Consider the following 20113-nt stretch of genomic DNA (forward strand, 5'->3'; position numbering starts at 1 on the left):
AGCTGAAAAAGACCAAAGTATTAATCAAATAAAAAGTTTTACCAATAACAGAAAATTGTCAGATTTACAAATGAGTTACTAGTTGTTAATTTGTTATTAAAAGCTAATAGAGGTTTCATCTTTCCATGAACAACTGTTTCTGATTTTTATTAAAACAATCAATTTGGGGGCCACAGTGACAGTATAATGAGTAGGGCATTTGTGTTGCATGAACCAACCCAGGTTCAATCCCTGGCACCTCATATGGTCCCCTGAGCAATGCCAGGAGTGATTTCTAAGAACACAGAGCCAAAAGGACGCCCTGAGCACCACTGGAGGTGACCCAAAAAATAAAATAAAATAACAATAACAATAAATAAATAAAATAAGAATTGAGCCATTGAGTATGGCAAGTGAAACAAGAACTAGAACAAGAAAGATTCACAATATTTGTAGCTACTTTGGCAGAGCTAAACTACAATTCAGATATTTTGGTTTCTATTTCAGTGAGTTGTCTGTCAAGCTATAATAGTTATCTATATTATTTTCTCTAGCAGTATAGGCTGTTTCTAGAAACTAAGTATCATCAACTGAATAAAATTCACTTACCTTGCTTCTTCTCACAGTTAACTGCACAACCTAAAATAAGCTGAAGCAGCCTCCCAAGTTCCAGAGAATTTGAATGCTCAGTTATTTGGTTTAGATCAGGGATAAGATCTTCAGAAATCTGTTGCCCCAGAAACTGTGATACCAAAACAATAAATTAGGTAACTATTGTGGTACAAAGAATAAGCTACCTTTAATTGTTTTAAGAAAATTAATTTTAAGTAAGCTCATAAAAACAACAGGAAAATTAATAAATAATAAAGCCATAATTAAATAAAACAAGTTAGCAAATCTTAATTAATCTCTCAGTTTTAATATATATATAGAAGCAATTAAAATAGGTTAGGCCAGGCCAGAGAGATAGCACAGTTGTAGGGCGTTAGCCTTGCACGTGGCCAATGCAGGACAGACATTGGTTCGATCCCTGGAATACCATATGTCCCCGAATCAGGAGTGATTTCTGAGTGCATAGCCAGGAGTAACCCCTGGGTATGACCAAAAAAAGAAGAAGAAGTCCCAGGCCTGATTTATTAAACCATATCTTTACACTAAAAAAATAAATGGGCCTCTAGTGAAGCTAAAAAAAATATTCTCAGATTATTTTGACATATGATTATGAGCAAACAAGTATATAAGCAAGCTCCCATTTTTACATATAAATAATAAAACTAATGGACTTCATTTTCCTGGTTTGTTATTATTTGTGTGTGTGTGTGGGAGTATAGCTAATGGTTCTCACAGCTTACTTACTGCTCAGGCGTCACTGCTGGCATTGCTTAGGGGAGCATATGTGATGCAAGAAATTGAACCAGAAGTCACATGCAAGGAAGCACCTTAGTCCCTGTACCCTCTCCTCAGTCCGTGGTCTTACAATTTTTCCTCTTTTTAGTTTATTAATGATTCACTGGAATTAAAAATTCAAAATGCGTTTTGGGCATTAATAAATTAAAATTTTTCAGTTTTAGGAGTGTTAAAAAAATTCAAGTTTAATTGTGCAACCAGGATTAGAAAAAAAATTATTAAATGGCAAAACTAAATGCTTTCTAACATTGAGGAGACAGGAGTTTCAGCCATACCTGACAGTGTTTGGGGTTACTCCTGGCTCTATGCTCAGGGATCATTCCTACTGCTGTTTAGGGAGCCATATTGGATGTTGTGGATCAAACTCAGGCTTCCTCATGCAAGGCAAGCAACCTACTTGCTTGTATAACTTCTCCAACCTCTTTGAATAATGTAATCTCTAGTGTAATCTTAATATTACTTTCATTTTGTGTTCAATTCACCTGCATAGCACAATTTCAGAGTATAATGAGTTGCTGTTTACATTGAAATGTCTAAATATTGTTTCAACCAAGAAAAAAGTTTTGTTTTATTATAAATTCTACTTTATGGCACTGCAAATTCAAATCATCTGAGATGAAGATAATTGATTTATAAAGTAATTTAATTTCAAGAATACCAATATAAATGAATTATTTTATATTATTTATATATTATATTAAAGTCTTTTGTGTTCACAAAACTTGAGTGTTCTAAAGATGGCAAAAAAAACCCACAACAAAATATAAAATGTTATAAACAAATGTCAAGTCATTCTTCAGGATTAATATAATTATCACAAAACATCTAATATCTAAACAAAGCCAGATGTTTGTCATACCTCATTGTAGTAACTCATTATTCCTTGAAGTACTTTCTTTAAATTACTAGCCTAGTGGAAAAGAAAAATAGTTATTTCATATAATTAAAAACATATATGACAAGATGAAAATTAGCAAAAACATACAGTTGTGAGTTAGAGCAAGATACCATAGATAGGAAGCTTGCCTTGCCTGTAGCTGACCCCAGTTCAATCCCCAGCATCCCATGTGGAGTAATTCCTGAGTGCAGAGCCAGGAGTAACCCCTGAACATCAATGTCTATGGCTCACTCCTCAAAAAATTTATTAAAAGGGCATACAATAGAGTTCTACACAGGATATATAGTATATAGTACATAGTCTTTAAATATAAGAGTTTTTAAAATGTTCTTCCATCTATAAAATGAAGTGTAAGATTTTATTTTTAGGAACCAAGTAGACTGGGCCTGGAGAAGTAGTACAATGGGTAAAAATGCTAGCCTTAATGTGTTCAGTCCCTATTACTATATGCCATCCTCATGTCCCCCCAATAGGAGTGATCCTAGACACAGAGCTAGGAGTAAGCCATGTACAGTGCTGGGTGGGGCCCCAAAGACAAACAGAAACAAAAAAGAATCCAACAGACTGTCACTGGATTTTTTAAAGCATAAATTTTAGATGTCTCCTTTAAATACTTTGAATTAAAGACATAAGGAACCTAATAGAAAAGAAAAAATAGAAAGAGCCAGGAGTAACCCCTGAGCACTGCCGGGTGTGACCCAAAAAAACAAAATAATAATAATAATAATAATAATGCTAAAATAAACAAAAATCATAACAAAACTATAATGGCTAAGTGACCCAAATAGCACCTTAGAACATGAAATATCACTGAGAAAATAGATGTCATAATAATATCCAATAATCAGGACATACAAATATAAACCAATAAAGACTCAAAATATGTGGGTTAAGAATTAACAGAACTTAACAAAATTGGCAAATCCCCAATACATTTGAAAATCTAAGAACTGTATACCCTTTTAGGGCTGGAGTGATAGCACAGTGGGTAGGGCATTTGCCTTGCATGCAGCCAACCTGGGTTTGATCCCAGGCATCCCATATAATCCCCCGAGCGTTCCAGGAGTGATTTCTGAGCACAGAGCCAGGACTAACCCCTGAGCGCTGCCAGGTGTGGCCCAATAGCCAAAAAGAAAATAACTCTACCCTTTCATAACTGATAAAGAGAAAATCAATTAAGATATAAAGATTAGATTTTTAAAAAATGTAGATAGCAGAATCCACAAATTTTAAAGAACCCTTATTTTTAGAACTGTAGAATATATTTTATTTTCAAGTGAGCTCAGAACATTCATCATATGTTAGGTATTGATCATATGGTAGGTCTGATTACATAAATATAAAATAATTTCTTAATAGAGTATGTCCTCAAAAAATGGAATTACATAAGAAATCAATAAATAGGGGCCGGGCGGTGGCGCTAAAGGTAAGGTGCCTGCCTTTCCTGCGTTAGCCTTGGACGGACCGCGGTTCGATCCCCCGGTGTCCCATATGGTCCCCCAAGCCAGGAGCAACTTCTGAGCACATAGCCAGGAGTAACCCCTGAGCGTTACTGGGTGTGGCCCAAAAAACCAAAAAAAAAAAAAAAAAAGAAATCAATAAATAAAAACAAAGGTGCCTCAAATATTTATAATCAAAAAAACTATGTTGAATCTATGGGTCATATGAAATATCACATGGGAAAATTTGAACTAAATATAAAAATGAGTACAACACATTAACTAAGGCAAATACTTAATTTTTTGAGAGCCAAAAAAATAAGATAAAAAATAAGAGTAGGCAAAAGAAGCTAACACACTAAAAAAAGAAATAATTAGAACAGAAAAATATTTCTTTGGAGAAAAAACAAAATTTAAGCAAGCTAGGCTTGCTGAGAAAAATTATAAAATCACTATTAGGAAATAAAATGGAAATCATACAAGGCTATAGATCATTAACATATCATTAGCCTAAAAATGAACAATCATCTACCAACAAATTAATTTACAGAAAATAAACAAACACCCTAATTAGATATGATAAAAGTGACATAAGAAGAAAGAGATTATCAGTTTACAGTTTATCCTAAGGGTATACACTTAAACAATTCAATAGTTATACTCGATAATTTTATGGAGGGAGAGGGTGTTGAGTCACAACTGGCAGTTATGAGAGGCCAGTCCTGGATCTGTAATCGGGGTGACAGATTGTGCTCAGAGGGCCTGTGTAGTGCCAGGAATCAAGAAAGGCCAAGCTATAAATTAGTCATATGCCTTGTATCTAATACAGAAGGTAAGCCTGTACTATCTCTCTGGGCCCACCCAAATGAAATTAAGTATATGTCTATCCAAAGACTAGTACACAAATATTCATTATAACTCAATCATAATAGACTAGTACATAGTCATTGTAGTTGTAAATCTCCATGAATAGTCAAAATCTGAAAAAAGTCCAACAGCATCAGTAAGCTAATGTCTTATTTATCAAAATATCCTACATAGCAAAAAAGAGATAAGACAAGCAATGTAAGTCAGTCTCAGGAACATTATACTGAGTGAAAGATGACAGTGACAAAACAAAGCATAAGATATGAATCCATTTCTCTGGAATCCTAGAAACAAAAGACAATAGCAGGAAGAAGATCTGGGGCTGTCTACAGACAACCAAAAAATAGTAAGGGTAAGTTTGAGTTAATGGAAACTGTAGAATAAAAGCCCTTGGTTGGCCTGGATGGTGGTGGATGGTGATGGAGGGATGAGAGGTCTTTCTCCTCCAACCCAAGATATGTGTCTGCAACCCCCTCCAGCTGTCGGGTCTGAGGTTTCAGGGTAGCAGCGAGGAAATCCATAGACAGGTTTCAGGAGATATCAGCTTTATTCATGCCCTAGCCACCATATGTGTGGCCTACAATCTTAAACCTATTTAAGCATGCTCTCCTCAGCTTCCCTGCTTCTTCCTCCATCTCTCTTGCTGAATCCTCTCAATCCCCTCAGGCCAAACCTTTTGTTACCTACCAAACACCCCTCCCAGAAATGGGCAGGTCTTATTAACAGGTAAGGTTATAGGAAGAAAGGGAAATGGACCAGACAGCTGGAGGGGGTTGCAGACAGGAGTCCTAGGCTGAAGGAGAAAGACCTCTCAATCCTCCCTCACCATCCACCACCATCCAGCCCATCCAAGGGCTTTTATTCTACAGAAACTATGTCAGAACTCATACTGTTGAGCCAGGGATTTGATTCAGTGGTAAAATACTAGTCTTGCATGTATGGATCCCTGAATTTGATCCACAGAATTCCAAAACAAAACGAAACAAAACAAAAAGACACCTCTCAAATGATACAAAATAAATTGCATCCTAGGTCTAATTTTTTTTAACTTAATAGCCATACCTACCAGTACTAAAGCAGCCCAAGAATTTAACCCAGTAAGACTTGACCTGCTAATGCAAACCTAGTGGTTCAGTTCTTGGACCCAGTGATACGGGGGCCTACCAGAAGTGTTGAGGAGACCAGGAGTAAGTTAGAACACCAGGCCTCATACATGCCAGGCAAACATGCCTCCCTTTTAAGCCATACCCCTGGCAACCTTACGTTAACTTTTTCTTTTAAATGCAGTTGACTAGAACTATCATATGCATCAATTACTTCTATCACTCTCATTCTATGTACCTTTATTCTCCAGTTGTCACCAGTATCTTCTTTAATTCGGCTTAACCAAGATTCATTGAAAAAAGAGACATCACTAAAACAGAAATGAAAATATTAAACAATTTCAGTACATAAAAACACAAACTTGAAAATCAGAATAAAAATGCTTGTTTTGTAATTTAGTAACTGTACATTAAAATGATATTAAACATTTAAATTAGCCCACTGAATTTTTTGTGATTCCTAAGAATTTCTTTTGGAGTTTGTCATAATTAAAATACTCAGATTATTTATATCTTCAACTTAGCACTTACTAAGCTTCTCCTATTTGGCAGCTAAAAGACATAAAAATCCAAACCCTAAAGGGCAGAAGTAGGATTTCTTTGCTTATGTGTCTTCTATGTATCAGGCACTGTGCTTGCTATTTTCCTCTATTCCTTCACTTACATATCATAAAAACATAAGCAAGAATCTATTATTCCTTCCTCTTCAGAAAACTGACCATAAAAAGGTTATGCAATTGACCCATGTAACACTGGTTGCAAAGCAAAGTTCAACATAAATCTATTTGTAATTAGGGATGATGCTTGTCCTGAGAAATCCATTCCAAAAAATTTAGTTGCAGACTTACAACGTGAAGTTTTAAACTGACACTGAAGACCAAGACAAAATATTGCTATGTCACATTTTTATACTTTTAATGATCTTGAAGACACTTGAACAAATAATAATTCTAATGATGCACTTTATTCTAAACATCCCTGCATAAAGAATTAAGGAGTCAGAGCCATAATATAGTTGGTAAGATGTTTGCCTTGTATGCTACCACCCTGGTTCAATCCCTGGTATCTCATATGATCTCCAAAGCTTACAAAGAGTGACTCCTAAGAGCAGAACCAATAGGAACCCCTGAGCACTGCCAGGATTGACAAAAGAAAAAAGCAACAAAAACTTGAGACAAATGAATATAAAAGGTGATTTCAAAGTTTTTTTTAGGAAAAACAGCTATTAAAGGGGAAAGTAAAGAACAAGAACATTTTGCTCAAGAAAACTTATGACAAATGCAATGTAGCAGTTAAAAAATTATAAAAGTTACAGGTTTTTGTAAAAAGTCTCACTTAAAATGTGTGACATTAAAAAATAATATCCTAACTGAGGCTGGTGGAATGGTCGTTTTATGAGTGATAAGGTGAGGGTCCTTGTCAAAGGCGCTAGCCAAGAAAGGAGCTTGCTGGTCTTCAGATCTCCCAGAGTCCCCATATGGTGCCCATCTCCAAAGCCAGTAGGGCAATTTCTTGAGCACTTTAGCCAGGATATATGACCCGCTGTAGTCATACAAACCTGTGTAGGCCTCATAAAAACCATAATTAAAAATAAGAGTAAATAAGTCAACTAAGGATGAGAGAAAGAAATAAAATTTGATTTTGCTCACAAGGGATTGTAGTCATTGATTTTAAGTAAACATAAACACAAACAATATGTCATTCTACAATTTTCAGAAACAGTTCCATGTAAGATATAAGATGTCATATTGATGGAAGTAACCAACATTCACTTCAATTTCTATTCATCTTTTGAATTTTTCTTTTTCTTTTTTTTTTTCATGTATTTATTTATTGGTTTTTGGGCCACACCTGGCAATGATCAGGGGTTTCTCCTGGCTCTGTGTGCAGAAATCACTCCTGGCAAGTTCAGGGGACCATATGAGATGACAGGAATCAAACCAGGTCAGTCCCAGATCAGCTGCATGCAAGTCCCAGATCAGCTGCATGCAAGGCTAATGCTTTATTGCTGTGCTATCTCTCCAGCCCCAGGAATTTTCCTTTTCTTTTGAGCAAATGTTAATTTTAATTAACATTTTAATGTTAATTTTTCCAGCTGCCAAGTTTACAATTACCAATATAATTTGGCTGCAAGTATAAATAATACATCTCTAATCATATTTTTACCTGAAAAATAAATGTATTTAGCTAATGAGTAAAAACTGTCAAACAACATCAGGTTTTACATAGGGTTAAATAAAATATGTATTCCAGGGGAGATGGCTAATTATATGTGGCAACTTGATTAGTCAGAGTACTCATTTATTTAGTCAAAAATGTTTGAGTGTTATCGAAAAGGTATTTTTTAATAAGGCTAACATTTAAATCAATACTCTGAATAAAGCCAACTGCCCTCTATAATGTGGGTAGGCATCATTCAGCTAAAAGCATTAAGGAAAGGACTGACCTCCCAGTAAAGAGTGAATCTGCCAGCAGACTAAACTGTCGCTGCAACAACAGTTTTTCCCTAGACCTTATTTATCTATCCTGGAGATTCTGAAGCTAGATCTTCACTTATAATTCACAGTATAATTATGGTAGCTGAATATATATATATATAAAAATATATATATATAGTATGATTCTATACTATGTCATGACCACTTATAAAACAAAATGCATCTAGAAATTATTCCTTTTAGTTTTTGCTTCCTGTGTCACGGATTTCTCCTTGCCTGTCTTTCTATCTCAACTCAACTATGTCTCTGCATACTAGTCAGCTCTGGTTGCTATGATAAAATGCCACAGACTGTGGCATATAAGAAATGACAGCAAGAAACATTCTCACTGTTCTGGAGGCTGGGAAGTCCAAGATCAAGGTATTGAAGGAAAACGACATTCTGAAGGCTCCTCTCTTGATTTAAAGGAACCTGCCATCTGTGGGTCCACATTACTTCCTCTTAGTATAACTGAGAACAGAGATAAAGCAAGTTTTCTGCTCTCTCTTTTAATCAGAACCAAATCCTCTTAGATCAGGGACACCTCTTCCAATTTTATTATATCTAAACAATTACTCAGCGACACCCCTTTTCTTTTCTGAGGTCAGGGCTTCAACTTTAGACTGTTCAAAGGACACAAACATTAAAATTTATAATTCCTTAAATAAGAAATATTTTCTAAAGTCTCACAAAATACATCTGCTTTCCAAAAAATACATGTTAATTAAAATGGCAGATGATTTTTATTGCTATTAAACTTGATATCTAACCTCCGAATGTTTGGACATATTCTTTTACTTTTTCTCATTGCCACAGCTGCACACTTTACCTGAGACTCCTGGCTACAATAAATAAACCCTTCTATTATATTTCCAGAGATTCAGTGAAATTAAAGAGAAACCAAGATAAAATGGGCATACAACAAAGAAAGCAAAATATAGCACAGATATTTTATATCAAAGTAAGAATCGTCACGTGATTTTCAAATCCATCTTGGTGTCTATATACAATAGTTTAGCAATCAGGCAATAACTGATATCCACAGATTGCTATAAACAACATACTTATATTACTGTAATGAAACACCCTGACACTGAATAATCAAACTGTGACCTGTATTGGTGTTAAATTTAAGACCCCAAAGTAAAAATCGATTATAGAGGTTTCAGGACACTATAGGTCGATGATAATAATGCTGAAAGCACTAATTTTAGAGTTAGGCTAAACTGTAACAATTTCTGGTATTGCTATTTCTTTAACTTTACCAAAATCACTACATGTCTCTAGACTCTTAGCTCCTTATTTAAAAATTACATATAAAAATATCTCAGAAAAGTAAAAGTTGAATATCATACATATTATAATAAGCCCTCAAACACTTTCTGCTGATCAAACATTTTAAACAGTCACATAATGAATGAGCAAGTGATTGCATGAAACTAAAGGTCTGTAGATCCCTATATGTATTCTGTGTCTCATTCTTCCCCTGGCAGAAATATCTACTCAGAGTCATCAGAGACAAGTACAGAAGTTATCTGTGCTTAAAGAGGCAGAGCTGTGCCTTCTGTCCTAAGTGGTGGCACACAATACTTATAGTTGCTATGCTTTGAACTGCATTCCTAACCACCCCCATCCAAAACCAGATATTTATGTCCTAACTTCTAGTACCTGTGACTGTTCCCTTGCTAAGAAAGTTGATCTTTGCCGATGTAATCAATTAAAGATGAGATCACTGTATAGTGGGATGAGCTCTGATCCAGCATCACTGGTGTCAGAGTGAAGAGAAGAGAGACAGAAACAGGGAGAGGAAGATGGCCATGCAGAGACAGAGGCAGGCCTTAAGAGTTATGCCTCATTGGGGCCAGAGTGATAGCATAGTACAGCGATAGGGTGTTTGCCTAGCACGAGGCCAACCCAGGACAAACCCTGGCATCCCAAATGGTCCCATGAGCCTGCCAGGATCGATTTCTGAGCACACAGCCAGGAGTAACCCCTAAGCGTCTCCAGGGTATGGCCCCAAAACAAACAACAACAACAACAACAACAACAACAAAAATAGTTTCCAGGAGCTAGAAGAAGCCAGAAAGTTTTGACCTAGCAGTTTCAGAGGAAGTGGGTACCCCCAGTAAATACTTTCCTAGAGAATTCCTAGTCTCTTTCAAAAGAAAAAATTTTTATTGTTTCAAGCAACAGAATGGTAGGTTTCAAGCAACCTACCATCTATGGGCTTACACTGTAGGGTAGCTCCAGATAGAGTTGTAGTTACCAAGTACCATATGAACTTTTTAAATCACTATCTTTCCCACACATATTTTTTAAAAAGATATATACTTTATATTTCAGGCTAAATACTAAAGAACTGTGGAACTCAAGCAATAACGCATCAAGTCTACATCAATGTAATGCAGTCAGGGCAATGGTTCTCAACATCACATTTTCTAGATGTATACCTGCCCTCAGATAAATAATAAAAAAATGATTCTTTAAATGTTGCTATTGTCTTTAACTGCAAAATTTCCCTTCACATCTTTAATAATAACCAACGTGATTTAATGTGATTCACAATCTTCAACAATTCAATATATGCACTGCTTATAATAAACATAATATACCTACATTATGTACAATAAACTGTGTACATTTATTTTTTTTCCTTTCCGTACAGATTCAATTAATTCCTCAGTGGCAAGCTTCCTATTACAGACCAGTACTCCTGCTCCATTTCTTTTGCCTTTGGGTTTTAGTTATTCCCCTACAGAAGCTAATCACCTTCAGTACACACCCTGTTTTAACACCCAGAGCACACACCTTGCTTTCCTTAATCTGTTTACCCTGTCTACCCTAAACACACACCCTGATTTAATCCCCTCTCACATCCTACCTGATTGGCTGACACAGAGTCTACACCCTAGTTTCCCCCTAACATAAATATCCATTTTCCACCTACAATAAATGGAGTCACTCTCCCAAAGTGGCTGGCAGATGTTTCTTTCTTTGTGAGTGCTCTACTCACCTGGGGATCTGACCTCACCAGTGACTTCTATGATCTGACTTCACCAAGTGTCATTTACACCTTACTATATGTTTCTTTATATCCTGCTTATGAGTGAAATTATTCTATGTCTGTCCCTCTCCCTCAGCTTGATACTCTCCTGATCTATCCATGTATTAGCAAATTGTATGACTTCCTTTTCTTATAGCTAAGTAATATTCCATTGTGTATAAGTATAATAGTTTCTTTATCCAATCATCTATCTCTGGGCACTTGGGTTGTTTCAAGATTTGGACTACTGTCAATAGTGCAGATGTCTTTTTTCATTTTTTGAGCCCTTAGGGTATATTTCCAAGAGTGCAATTGCTAGGTCTTATAAATATTCAGTTCCTAGTTTTTTTTTTGTTTTGTTTTGTTTTGGTTTTTCGGCCACACCCATTTGATGCTCAGGGGTTACTCCTGGCTAAGCACTCAGAAATTGCCCCTGGCTTGGGGGGACCATATGGGACGCCGGGGGATCGAACCGCGGTCCTGATCCTTGGCTAGCGCTTGCAAGGCAGACACCTTACCTCTAGCGCCACCTCGACGGCCCCCAGTTCCTAGTTTTTTGAGGAATGTTCATATTGTCTTCCTTAAAGGCTGGGTTAATCAATATTCATCTCTAGTGAATAAGAATTTCTTCTTCCCCACATCCAACACTGGCTATTGTTATTTTTTTGTGATGAATGCCAGTTTCTGTAGTGTGAGGTGAAATTTCATTGATTTCATTATCATTTCCCTGATGATCAATAATAATCAAATGTCTCCCCCTCTAAAAAAAAAAGCCTGAGCCCAGATGGACTAAGTGATGGGTTCTTTCAAACTTTTAAAGTAGATTTACTTCCAATTCTTTTCAGGCTCTTCAGGAAATAAAAGAAACAAAAAGACTCCCAATTTCTATGAAGCAAACATTATCCTGATACCAAAGCAAAGAGACAAACTACAAGAAAAGAATTATATATCAATATCCCTCATAAACATAGATGCAAAGATCCTCAACAAAACATCAGCGAATTTGATCCAACAATTCATCATAAAGATCATATATCATGACCAAGTGGAATTCATTCCTGGATGCAAGGATGGCTTAACATGTGAAATTCAATTAATGTAATACACTATGTCAATAAAAGGAAAAAGCATATCATCATCTCAACAGATACAGAGAAAAACTTGACAAGATCCAGGGCCCAGTCATGATAAAAAAAATAAATAAAATGAAAATTAAAGAATTTTTTTTTCAACAGAGTCAAAGCCATTTATTTACTACAAGCACACAATAAACATTATACTTAATGGGGAAAAACTAAAAGCCTCTCTAAGTCTTGTACCTACAAGACAAGCTTACAATGGAATAGAACTGAAAATCCAGAGACGAACCCTCAGGTATGTAGGCAGTCAACCTCAATCTCTGATAAAAGAACAACTCATATGAAGTGGAGCACAGAAAGCCTCTTCAATAAGTGGTGCTGGGAAAACTGATTGACCATATGCAAAATAAATGACCTCTTCTAAGGCCATGCACATAAAATGAATCAAAGACCTCAATGTCAGATATAAATCCATAAGGTACATTGAGGAAAGCATTGGCAGAACTTTCCGTGACATTATACCTAGAGATACCTTTAAAGATGAAAGACCACTGACTAGGCACATGGAAGCAAAAATTTATAAAATGGAACTACATTTGGGGCTGGTGAGGTGGCGCTAGAGGTAAGGTGTCTGCCTTGCAAGCGTTAGCCAAGGAAGGACTGCGGTTTGATCCCCCGACGTCCCATATGGTCCCCCCAAGCCAAGGGCGATTTCTGAGCGCTTAGCTGGGAGTAACCCCCGAGCATCAAATGGGTGTAGCCCCCAAAAAAAACAAAACAAAACAAAAAAAATGGAACTACATTAAATTAAGAAGCTTCTGCACCTTAAAGAAAATGATGACCAGAGTACAAAGACAGACTACATACTGGGAGAAATTATTTGTCTACCACTCATCCAATAATGGATTAATATTCAAGATATATGAAGTACTGGTAGAACTTACAAGAAAATATATCAGGGGCCGGAGTGGTGCCCACTTTAGCCTAGGATGGATGGTGGTTCAATCCCCAGGCGTCCCAAGCCAGGAGCGATTTCTGAGCACATAGCCAGGAGTAACCCCTGAGCATCACAGGATGTGGCCCAAAAACCAAAAAAACAAACAAACAAACAAACAAACAAACAAACCACATTCTGAAAAGAGGAGAAGAAATAAAAATAAACTTCCTCAAAGAAGAAAAATGACCAAAATAAGTATGAAAAATGCTCTATATTACTAATCATTAGGGGAAAAGAAATTTATTAAATAACCCAAGATAAGAACTCTTACAGAGACAGCCAAGAACATATAAAAACACTGGGGACAATACCAAAATTAAGGCTCATGCCTGCTATGCATTGTCCTGAGCATTACAAGGAGCAGTCCAGGAATCACCCAAGCATGTATATGTGTGACCTGGAGGCTTCTGCTCCACTGAGGTGACCCAGCATCACATCCTCTACACTGAACAAAACCACAGGGAAGCTTCTCAGAATACTATTTGAGAGACCCAAAAATAAAGAAAAAGAAGGTAAAGTAAGCAAAAATAAAAGAGGGAATGCATCAATTATATTTCACGAAATTTGTTTCATAAAAAGTTTCCTGACTGATTATGTGACTATGTATGCACAAAAATTATTAGAGGACAAGAAAGGCTAGAGAATAAAAAGAAAATATATATGTGTGAGAAAGAGAAGATGAACAATTGCACAAAATGTGTTGCTGGTAAAGGGCACAGTTGAACTAAAATGAGCTGCCCCAACTTTCACATCAGATACAGTGCTAGAAATAGCAAAGGGCTTTTTACATACATCTCTACTGCTGCATTAAAGCTACTAATGCCATTTCAAAAAGAAATGCCATCTCTGAATGGTACTGAATCCTCACCAACCACAATAATCAAAGTGAGAGTCCTCTTTAGAATACTTAGTTCCAATGAATTAAATCACTTTTAAATCATATATATATATACATATATATATATGTGACATATATATGTCATAACATTTGCAAGAAATCTGGTGATGAGGCATGCTTCAGAATGACTGCCTCCAAAATGTTAATACGTGACATTTGTCCATTTAAAATTATTTAGAATGCACAAAATCTGCATTGAAATTAATTTAGAAGATTGCTACCACTTGGAATTTTCATATTGTTTTCTATTACTTTTGTTTTGTTTTGTTCTTCTTTGAAGGGATACATCTAGCAGCGCTCAGGGCTTATCCTGGCTCTATGTCCAGGGATCACTCCTGGGAAAGCTCATATGTGGCACTTGGAATCAAACCATATGCAAGGCAAGCACTGGACCCGTATAAAGTCTCACCAGTCCTAAGTTGTTTTTCTAAGAGAGGCGAAGATTTTGTGGTTGTTAATCTACCTAGAGAATTTTCAATGCCAATCACAATAAACCTTCACAAGACAATGCCAACTATCTCATTCTAAAAATAAGGTACTATAATATCTGGGTCTCGCTAAATATATATTTTCATGAAAATATGCTAATTAAAAATTCAGTGAATGGGCCAGAGGGATGGAACAATGTAGAAAGTGCTTGCCATCCCAGAGAACAGTGTGAGGAGCAAGTCCTGAACACTGCTGGGTTTGGCCTCAAAACAAACAATTTATGACTTAATTCACAAATCACAACTCAACAACAGGCCCTCTCTGTCTTGTTAAGGATACAGTTCTTACTGAAGACATTTTAATTCTAATCTTTCTCCAAGTTTGGCAATAAATTAGAAATAAATAATTTAGGTATTGTATAGTTTGATACTATAGATTTCTATAAAATAAATGTAATGTTTCCTAATATATATAGAGAGAGAGAACTTCAACTTTCATTTATAGATCATTCCTTCATTGGTGAACACATACAACTAAGTTAGAAATAGGTTTAAAGTCCATCGTCTTTCAACTTCCAGTATTTTACACTTTTAAAATAGGCATTTTATGCATGGGTGACTGGAAATGACAGTATAAAGGAATTATACCATTCATTTAACCTATTTCTTTTATAGCTGCTATAACTCACAAGCATGTCCAAACAGAGTTTAAAACTAGAAGCGCTGATAAAGAAGTATCCTGAGGACTCATTTAATGAAGACACAGCTCTATAAACAAGCGACGAATAAGGAGGTGGTAAATCCTGTGTTGTTCCCTAGATGCGATTATGCCTGGGCACCATATGCCTGTCATTACTGAAGAGGATCAAGTTTCAGTAACCCTAATACGAGTCTAAGTTTCCTTCCCTGGTATTGGGTGTACACGTACTCACAAAGAGTCAGGACTACTACTTACATTTGGTGTAGAACTTGTGCCATGGCAACTCCGTTATTCAGCTGTTGGACATCTTGACAAGGTGCAGTAGTATTGAATGTCTGCAGCTAAAACAAAAGAAAAAATGGTTTCATTGCCCCTTGCCACAATGGCAGTATAGCATTACCTGAGTGTTAATGCCTATACTTATACAAATACTTGCAATGCTTCACATGTGTTCTGACATGTGTGTAAGCATTCATTGTAGGAGAGAGGCTAGAAATGTCCGGCTAAAATATAATTAGCTTATTGATGAGCTTTAAAATAAGACAGGTAGGCTGGGGACATGTATCAAGTTGAAGACCACATGCTGTGCATGTTCGAATCCATGAATTCAATCCCTGGAAATTGATGTCCCCCCACCACCCCTTGTCAGAAACACTGCTGTGGTCCTGGTGGCATCCGAGCACCACCTAGCATCGTCCCCACAAAAGCAGCATGAGTGAATGACTCCATGCATACACACAGGCACACCAACACAAATAAAATAGTAGTTCAGGATCTCAGATTATTGTTCTCAGCCTTGAGACACAAAAGACCCAGGCCTCCCCACCATGCCCTGGCAAGCTATTTCTCTCTAGTTTGACTTTAGATAATACTAACAACTTGGAAAATACCTTTTGATTAAATATTCCAATACGTATTAAAAAGTGAAGTGGGATGGTCCATTCTTGCTTTTTCAATAAGCAGTACAAGATAAAAGAAAAATTGAAAAGCACATTAGGACTGAACTAGAACGAATCTAACAATCTTCGAGTCTAATCTCAGACCACAAAGATGTTTAATTCATTTTAAATTAAGTGCAATAATAAATTTAGATTGAATACAGTATTTTAAGTTATTTTAAATTAAATACACTGTCATTTTCTTTTCCCCACACATATTCTTTTCCCCACACATATTTATCTCTTTTAATATGAGAATTTAATTCCTTAAAAATAATAATAATTTAATTCCTTAGTTAAGTCACTGAATCATCTTAATGTAATAACATTCCCTCCCACCCTAATTCACTTTTAGTGGATCTCTGAATTTTAAGATGCTACCAAGCTCTAGTGTCCTCATTAAATGAGAAAATGATACAAACTAAATCCAGTTACTGAATCTATTCCAAGTGGCTTTGCAAGACTGAGGGACTCTATGTGACACATGGGAGTATAAGAGGGATTTACGAAGGAAAACCACCAAGTTTGTTTTCAAAGTAGCCTCAGTCAAGAATTGAGGAGACATTTTTATCTACTCTTAGAGAAACTAATGTTCTCTCTCTCTTCTCTCTCTCTTTTTTTCTCTCTCTTTCATTCCTCCCCCATTTCTCTAAATTTTTCTTTAAATTTCTTTAATCATAACTATTTTTCTTTTAAAAAATTAAAAAGGTAAAAGAGGGGGTCAGAGAGATAGCAGAGCAGGTAAGGCTCGCCCCAGGTTCAATCCCCAGCATCCCTTATAATCCCCCCCAAGTCTGCCAGGAGTGATTTCTGAGCACAGCACCAGAAGTAACCCAAGCACCACTGGGTATAGGCCAAAAACCAAAACGAAAGAAATGAAAAATACCATTTTGAGTCCAATGACTGCAGTAGCCAAAAATGTCCTGAAAAACATGTATCGACTAATCTACTTAGGGTACTTAAGATTTAAGCAATTTCTAAATGACTTGAGTAAAGAAAAGGTCAGGGAAAGGGAATACCAAGAAAAAGGAACGTGACAAAAGTGCAGCTTATGAAAAAGACAGCATAAATAAGCATTGTGCAATTGAGTATGATTCTGCTTCCAGTTCAAGCAGAAATGAGACAAAGTTTTAGGCTTGAATCAGAAGGAGCCTGAAATGGTGCCTAATGATAAAAGGTGCAGCTGATATGAATAAGAAAGGTTGACTGGCAAAGGAGGTGTGTTCCTTTTTTATAACTGAAACTGAACAACAAACATGTTTGTAATCATGGTGCTTAAATAAAGATATTATTTTAAAAATTAATAAAATAAAATACAAAAAAGAAAAGAGCTATAGACACCACCAAGAATAGGATGAATTCAGAGAATTCATTATCATTTATCATATAAAATAAGAAAATATTCACAAACAGGGAGATGTGTAGGAAAGATAAATACCAGGGCCTAGGGCATCTTTAAAAAATTGAGGTAATGAAAAAAAATTGAGGTAATGGGTAAAAATTTACCTTGCATGCAGCTGATCCAGGTTTGATCCCCAGTATCCCAAGCACCAAAAGGAGTAATTCCTGAGTGCAAGGACAAACAAAAGAGGGCAGGGTACACCCCCCAAAAAAAATGTTGAGTCTTGTTACCTATTTTCAACCCTTCCTACTTACCGTAGACCATTAACTTTTCATAAAATTGATTTGATTAGTGACTTTTAAAGGACAATTTCAGGGGACTGAAATATTACACCAACTAGTAAAGAAGCATGAAAAACATAAAAGTATAGAAAACTTGGTTGCTTATATCGAGTTGTTTCATTATTCCCTCTCTCCATCCACCCTGCAAAAATGAAGATCAGTTTCTTTCTTTTCTTTTTTTTTTTTTTTTTTTTTTGATTTTGTTGTTTTTTGTTTTTAGGCCATACCCGGCAGCACTTAGGAAGTTCTCCTGGCTCTGAGTTCAGAAATTGCTCTTAGCAGGCTTGGGGAACCATAGGAGATGCCAAGAATAGAACCTGGGGCCGTCCCAGGTCGGCAGCTTGCAAGGCAAACGCCCTACTGCTGTGCTATCACTCCAACCCCTGAAGATTAATTTCTCCTCCTTTACAGACAAGGAAAGAGGAGTGCCTCTTTGAGATTCTTTAACTAGCCTTAAAAGAAATCAGATTTGCTTTTAACATACTTTCAATTTGACTAAATCAAAAAAGACTTTATGCATAAGAATAGGGACTAACTGGAAAACCATAGGAGAATCAGTAAGAGGAAAAAAAAAAAAGAAAAAATGAAAGATGTGTTCCTTCCTTCTATTCTTCACAAAGAGGAAGTATTTTTCATGTTTTTCATGACTGGTCCCAAACAAGGCAGACAGTTTCCACAGTCTCTAACAGCCATCTCGTTTTCTCCTCTACTTTTAAAGTTAACATTAAGCAATGAGAAAATACTGTTCCCGGGAGCCAGAGAGATAGCATGGAGGTAGGGCAGTTGCCTTGCATGCAGAAGGATGGTGGTTCGAATCCCGGCATCCCATATGATACTCCGAGCCTGCCAGGAGCGATTTCTGAGCATTGAGCCAGGAGTAACCCCCTGAGCATTGCCGGGTGTGACCCAAAAGCAAAAAAAAAAAAAGAAAAGAAAAGAAAGAAGAAAATAAAAGAAAATACTGTCCCCATGTATGTGTCATAGAAATAAGGAAGAAAAGGGGTTTTTACAACTAATAGCCAACAAAAACCCAGAGGCAACTGTCTCTTATAGTCTCCAAATTCTCATTCCAGAAATATGATTTCTTCCTGAATATCTTCTGGAAAAGATTACTTTGTCTTTAATGATCTCTGTGAATTTGGGTATATCTACTTATATACATATATAGTTAATTATAGTAATGTAAGTGAATAGTAATATTAGTCTTTCTCCTCTCTGACAAAGAACATTAAGAAATAAAAACACTTTAAAAAATCAGTCTACTCCTTTATCACTGAAGGCAAAATCAAATGATTTCTTTAAATCCCAAAATACCATATGACCACAGGTAGAATAAAAGTTTTCATTGTATAAATACTTCAAACTCTCATACTTCCTTTTCAAACTGAAAACAAAGATTAACTTGGTTTTACCACCCTTTTTCATTCAAAAGCAGTACATTTCAAAGATGTAATTATCTTAAGATGAACTGAAGGTCATTTTTAAAAAAGATTTGGGGGAGGGGCTTGAGTGTAGTACAGTGGGGAGAGCACTTGCCACGCGCACAGCTTATGGGGTTTCAATCCCTGGTACCTCATATGGTTCCCTGAATCAATCTAGAAGGGATCCCTGAGTGCAGTCAGGAGTAAGCCCTGAACACCACCAGTTGGGAACTCAATACAAAGAAACAAAACAAAACAAAACAAAACCCATAAAGAGATCTTTTAAAAACTACCCAAGAGGCATCTCTTCACCTAATCAACTTGATGACATTTTTAATTCTGCTAATGACAGTTCCATTGTCTCTCAGGACTGGTTTACAATCAACTACCTTTTCATCACTATAATAATAGTCCTTCAAACCCTTAGCTTCTCTCTTTTATTATTTTACTTTCCCTCAACATTATTAGCTAGTAGAGCAAGGAACAAATTAAAAGTCCAGAGCTATCAGGACATAAGTATCTTCCTCGATGTCCCCTTTGTATCCACAGCTAAAGAACACTAACAGTATTACTGGGATTCTTCCCTGGACTTAGAAAACTCACTTTCCCTTGCTGAAATATCTACTCGCTGAAATCCATCAGTCCCCTAAGAAACAGTTAAAAATTTATCTCTACATTGCTGTAGACATCTATGGCTATATTACTTTTTAGTAAAATACTAAGCTCCAAGTCCAGGACCAAGACATTATGGGCTAT

The 20113-nt window shown here is 36.3% G+C and overlaps 1 protein-coding gene across 1 annotated transcript in view; it reads right to left on the reverse strand.

Moving 5' to 3' along the window:
* HOOK1 (hook microtubule tethering protein 1) overlaps window positions 1–20113 on the reverse strand; it is a 67016-nt gene that overhangs the window by 41959 nt on the left and 4944 nt on the right. The window contains exons 2-5 of the mRNA XM_049774583.1: window positions 15571–15656; window positions 5932–6004; window positions 2246–2296; window positions 589–721 (exon numbers count right to left, since the gene is read on the reverse strand). Of these exons, the coding sequence (XP_049630540.1) occupies window positions 589–721; window positions 2246–2296; window positions 5932–6004; window positions 15571–15656 (343 nt within the window). The remainder of the gene's footprint in view (window positions 1–588; window positions 722–2245; window positions 2297–5931; window positions 6005–15570; window positions 15657–20113) is intronic.

This window comes from Suncus etruscus, chromosome 6 (genome assembly GCF_024139225.1).
Source record: "Suncus etruscus isolate mSunEtr1 chromosome 6, mSunEtr1.pri.cur, whole genome shotgun sequence".
NCBI lineage: Eukaryota > Metazoa > Chordata > Mammalia > Eulipotyphla > Soricidae > Suncus > Suncus etruscus.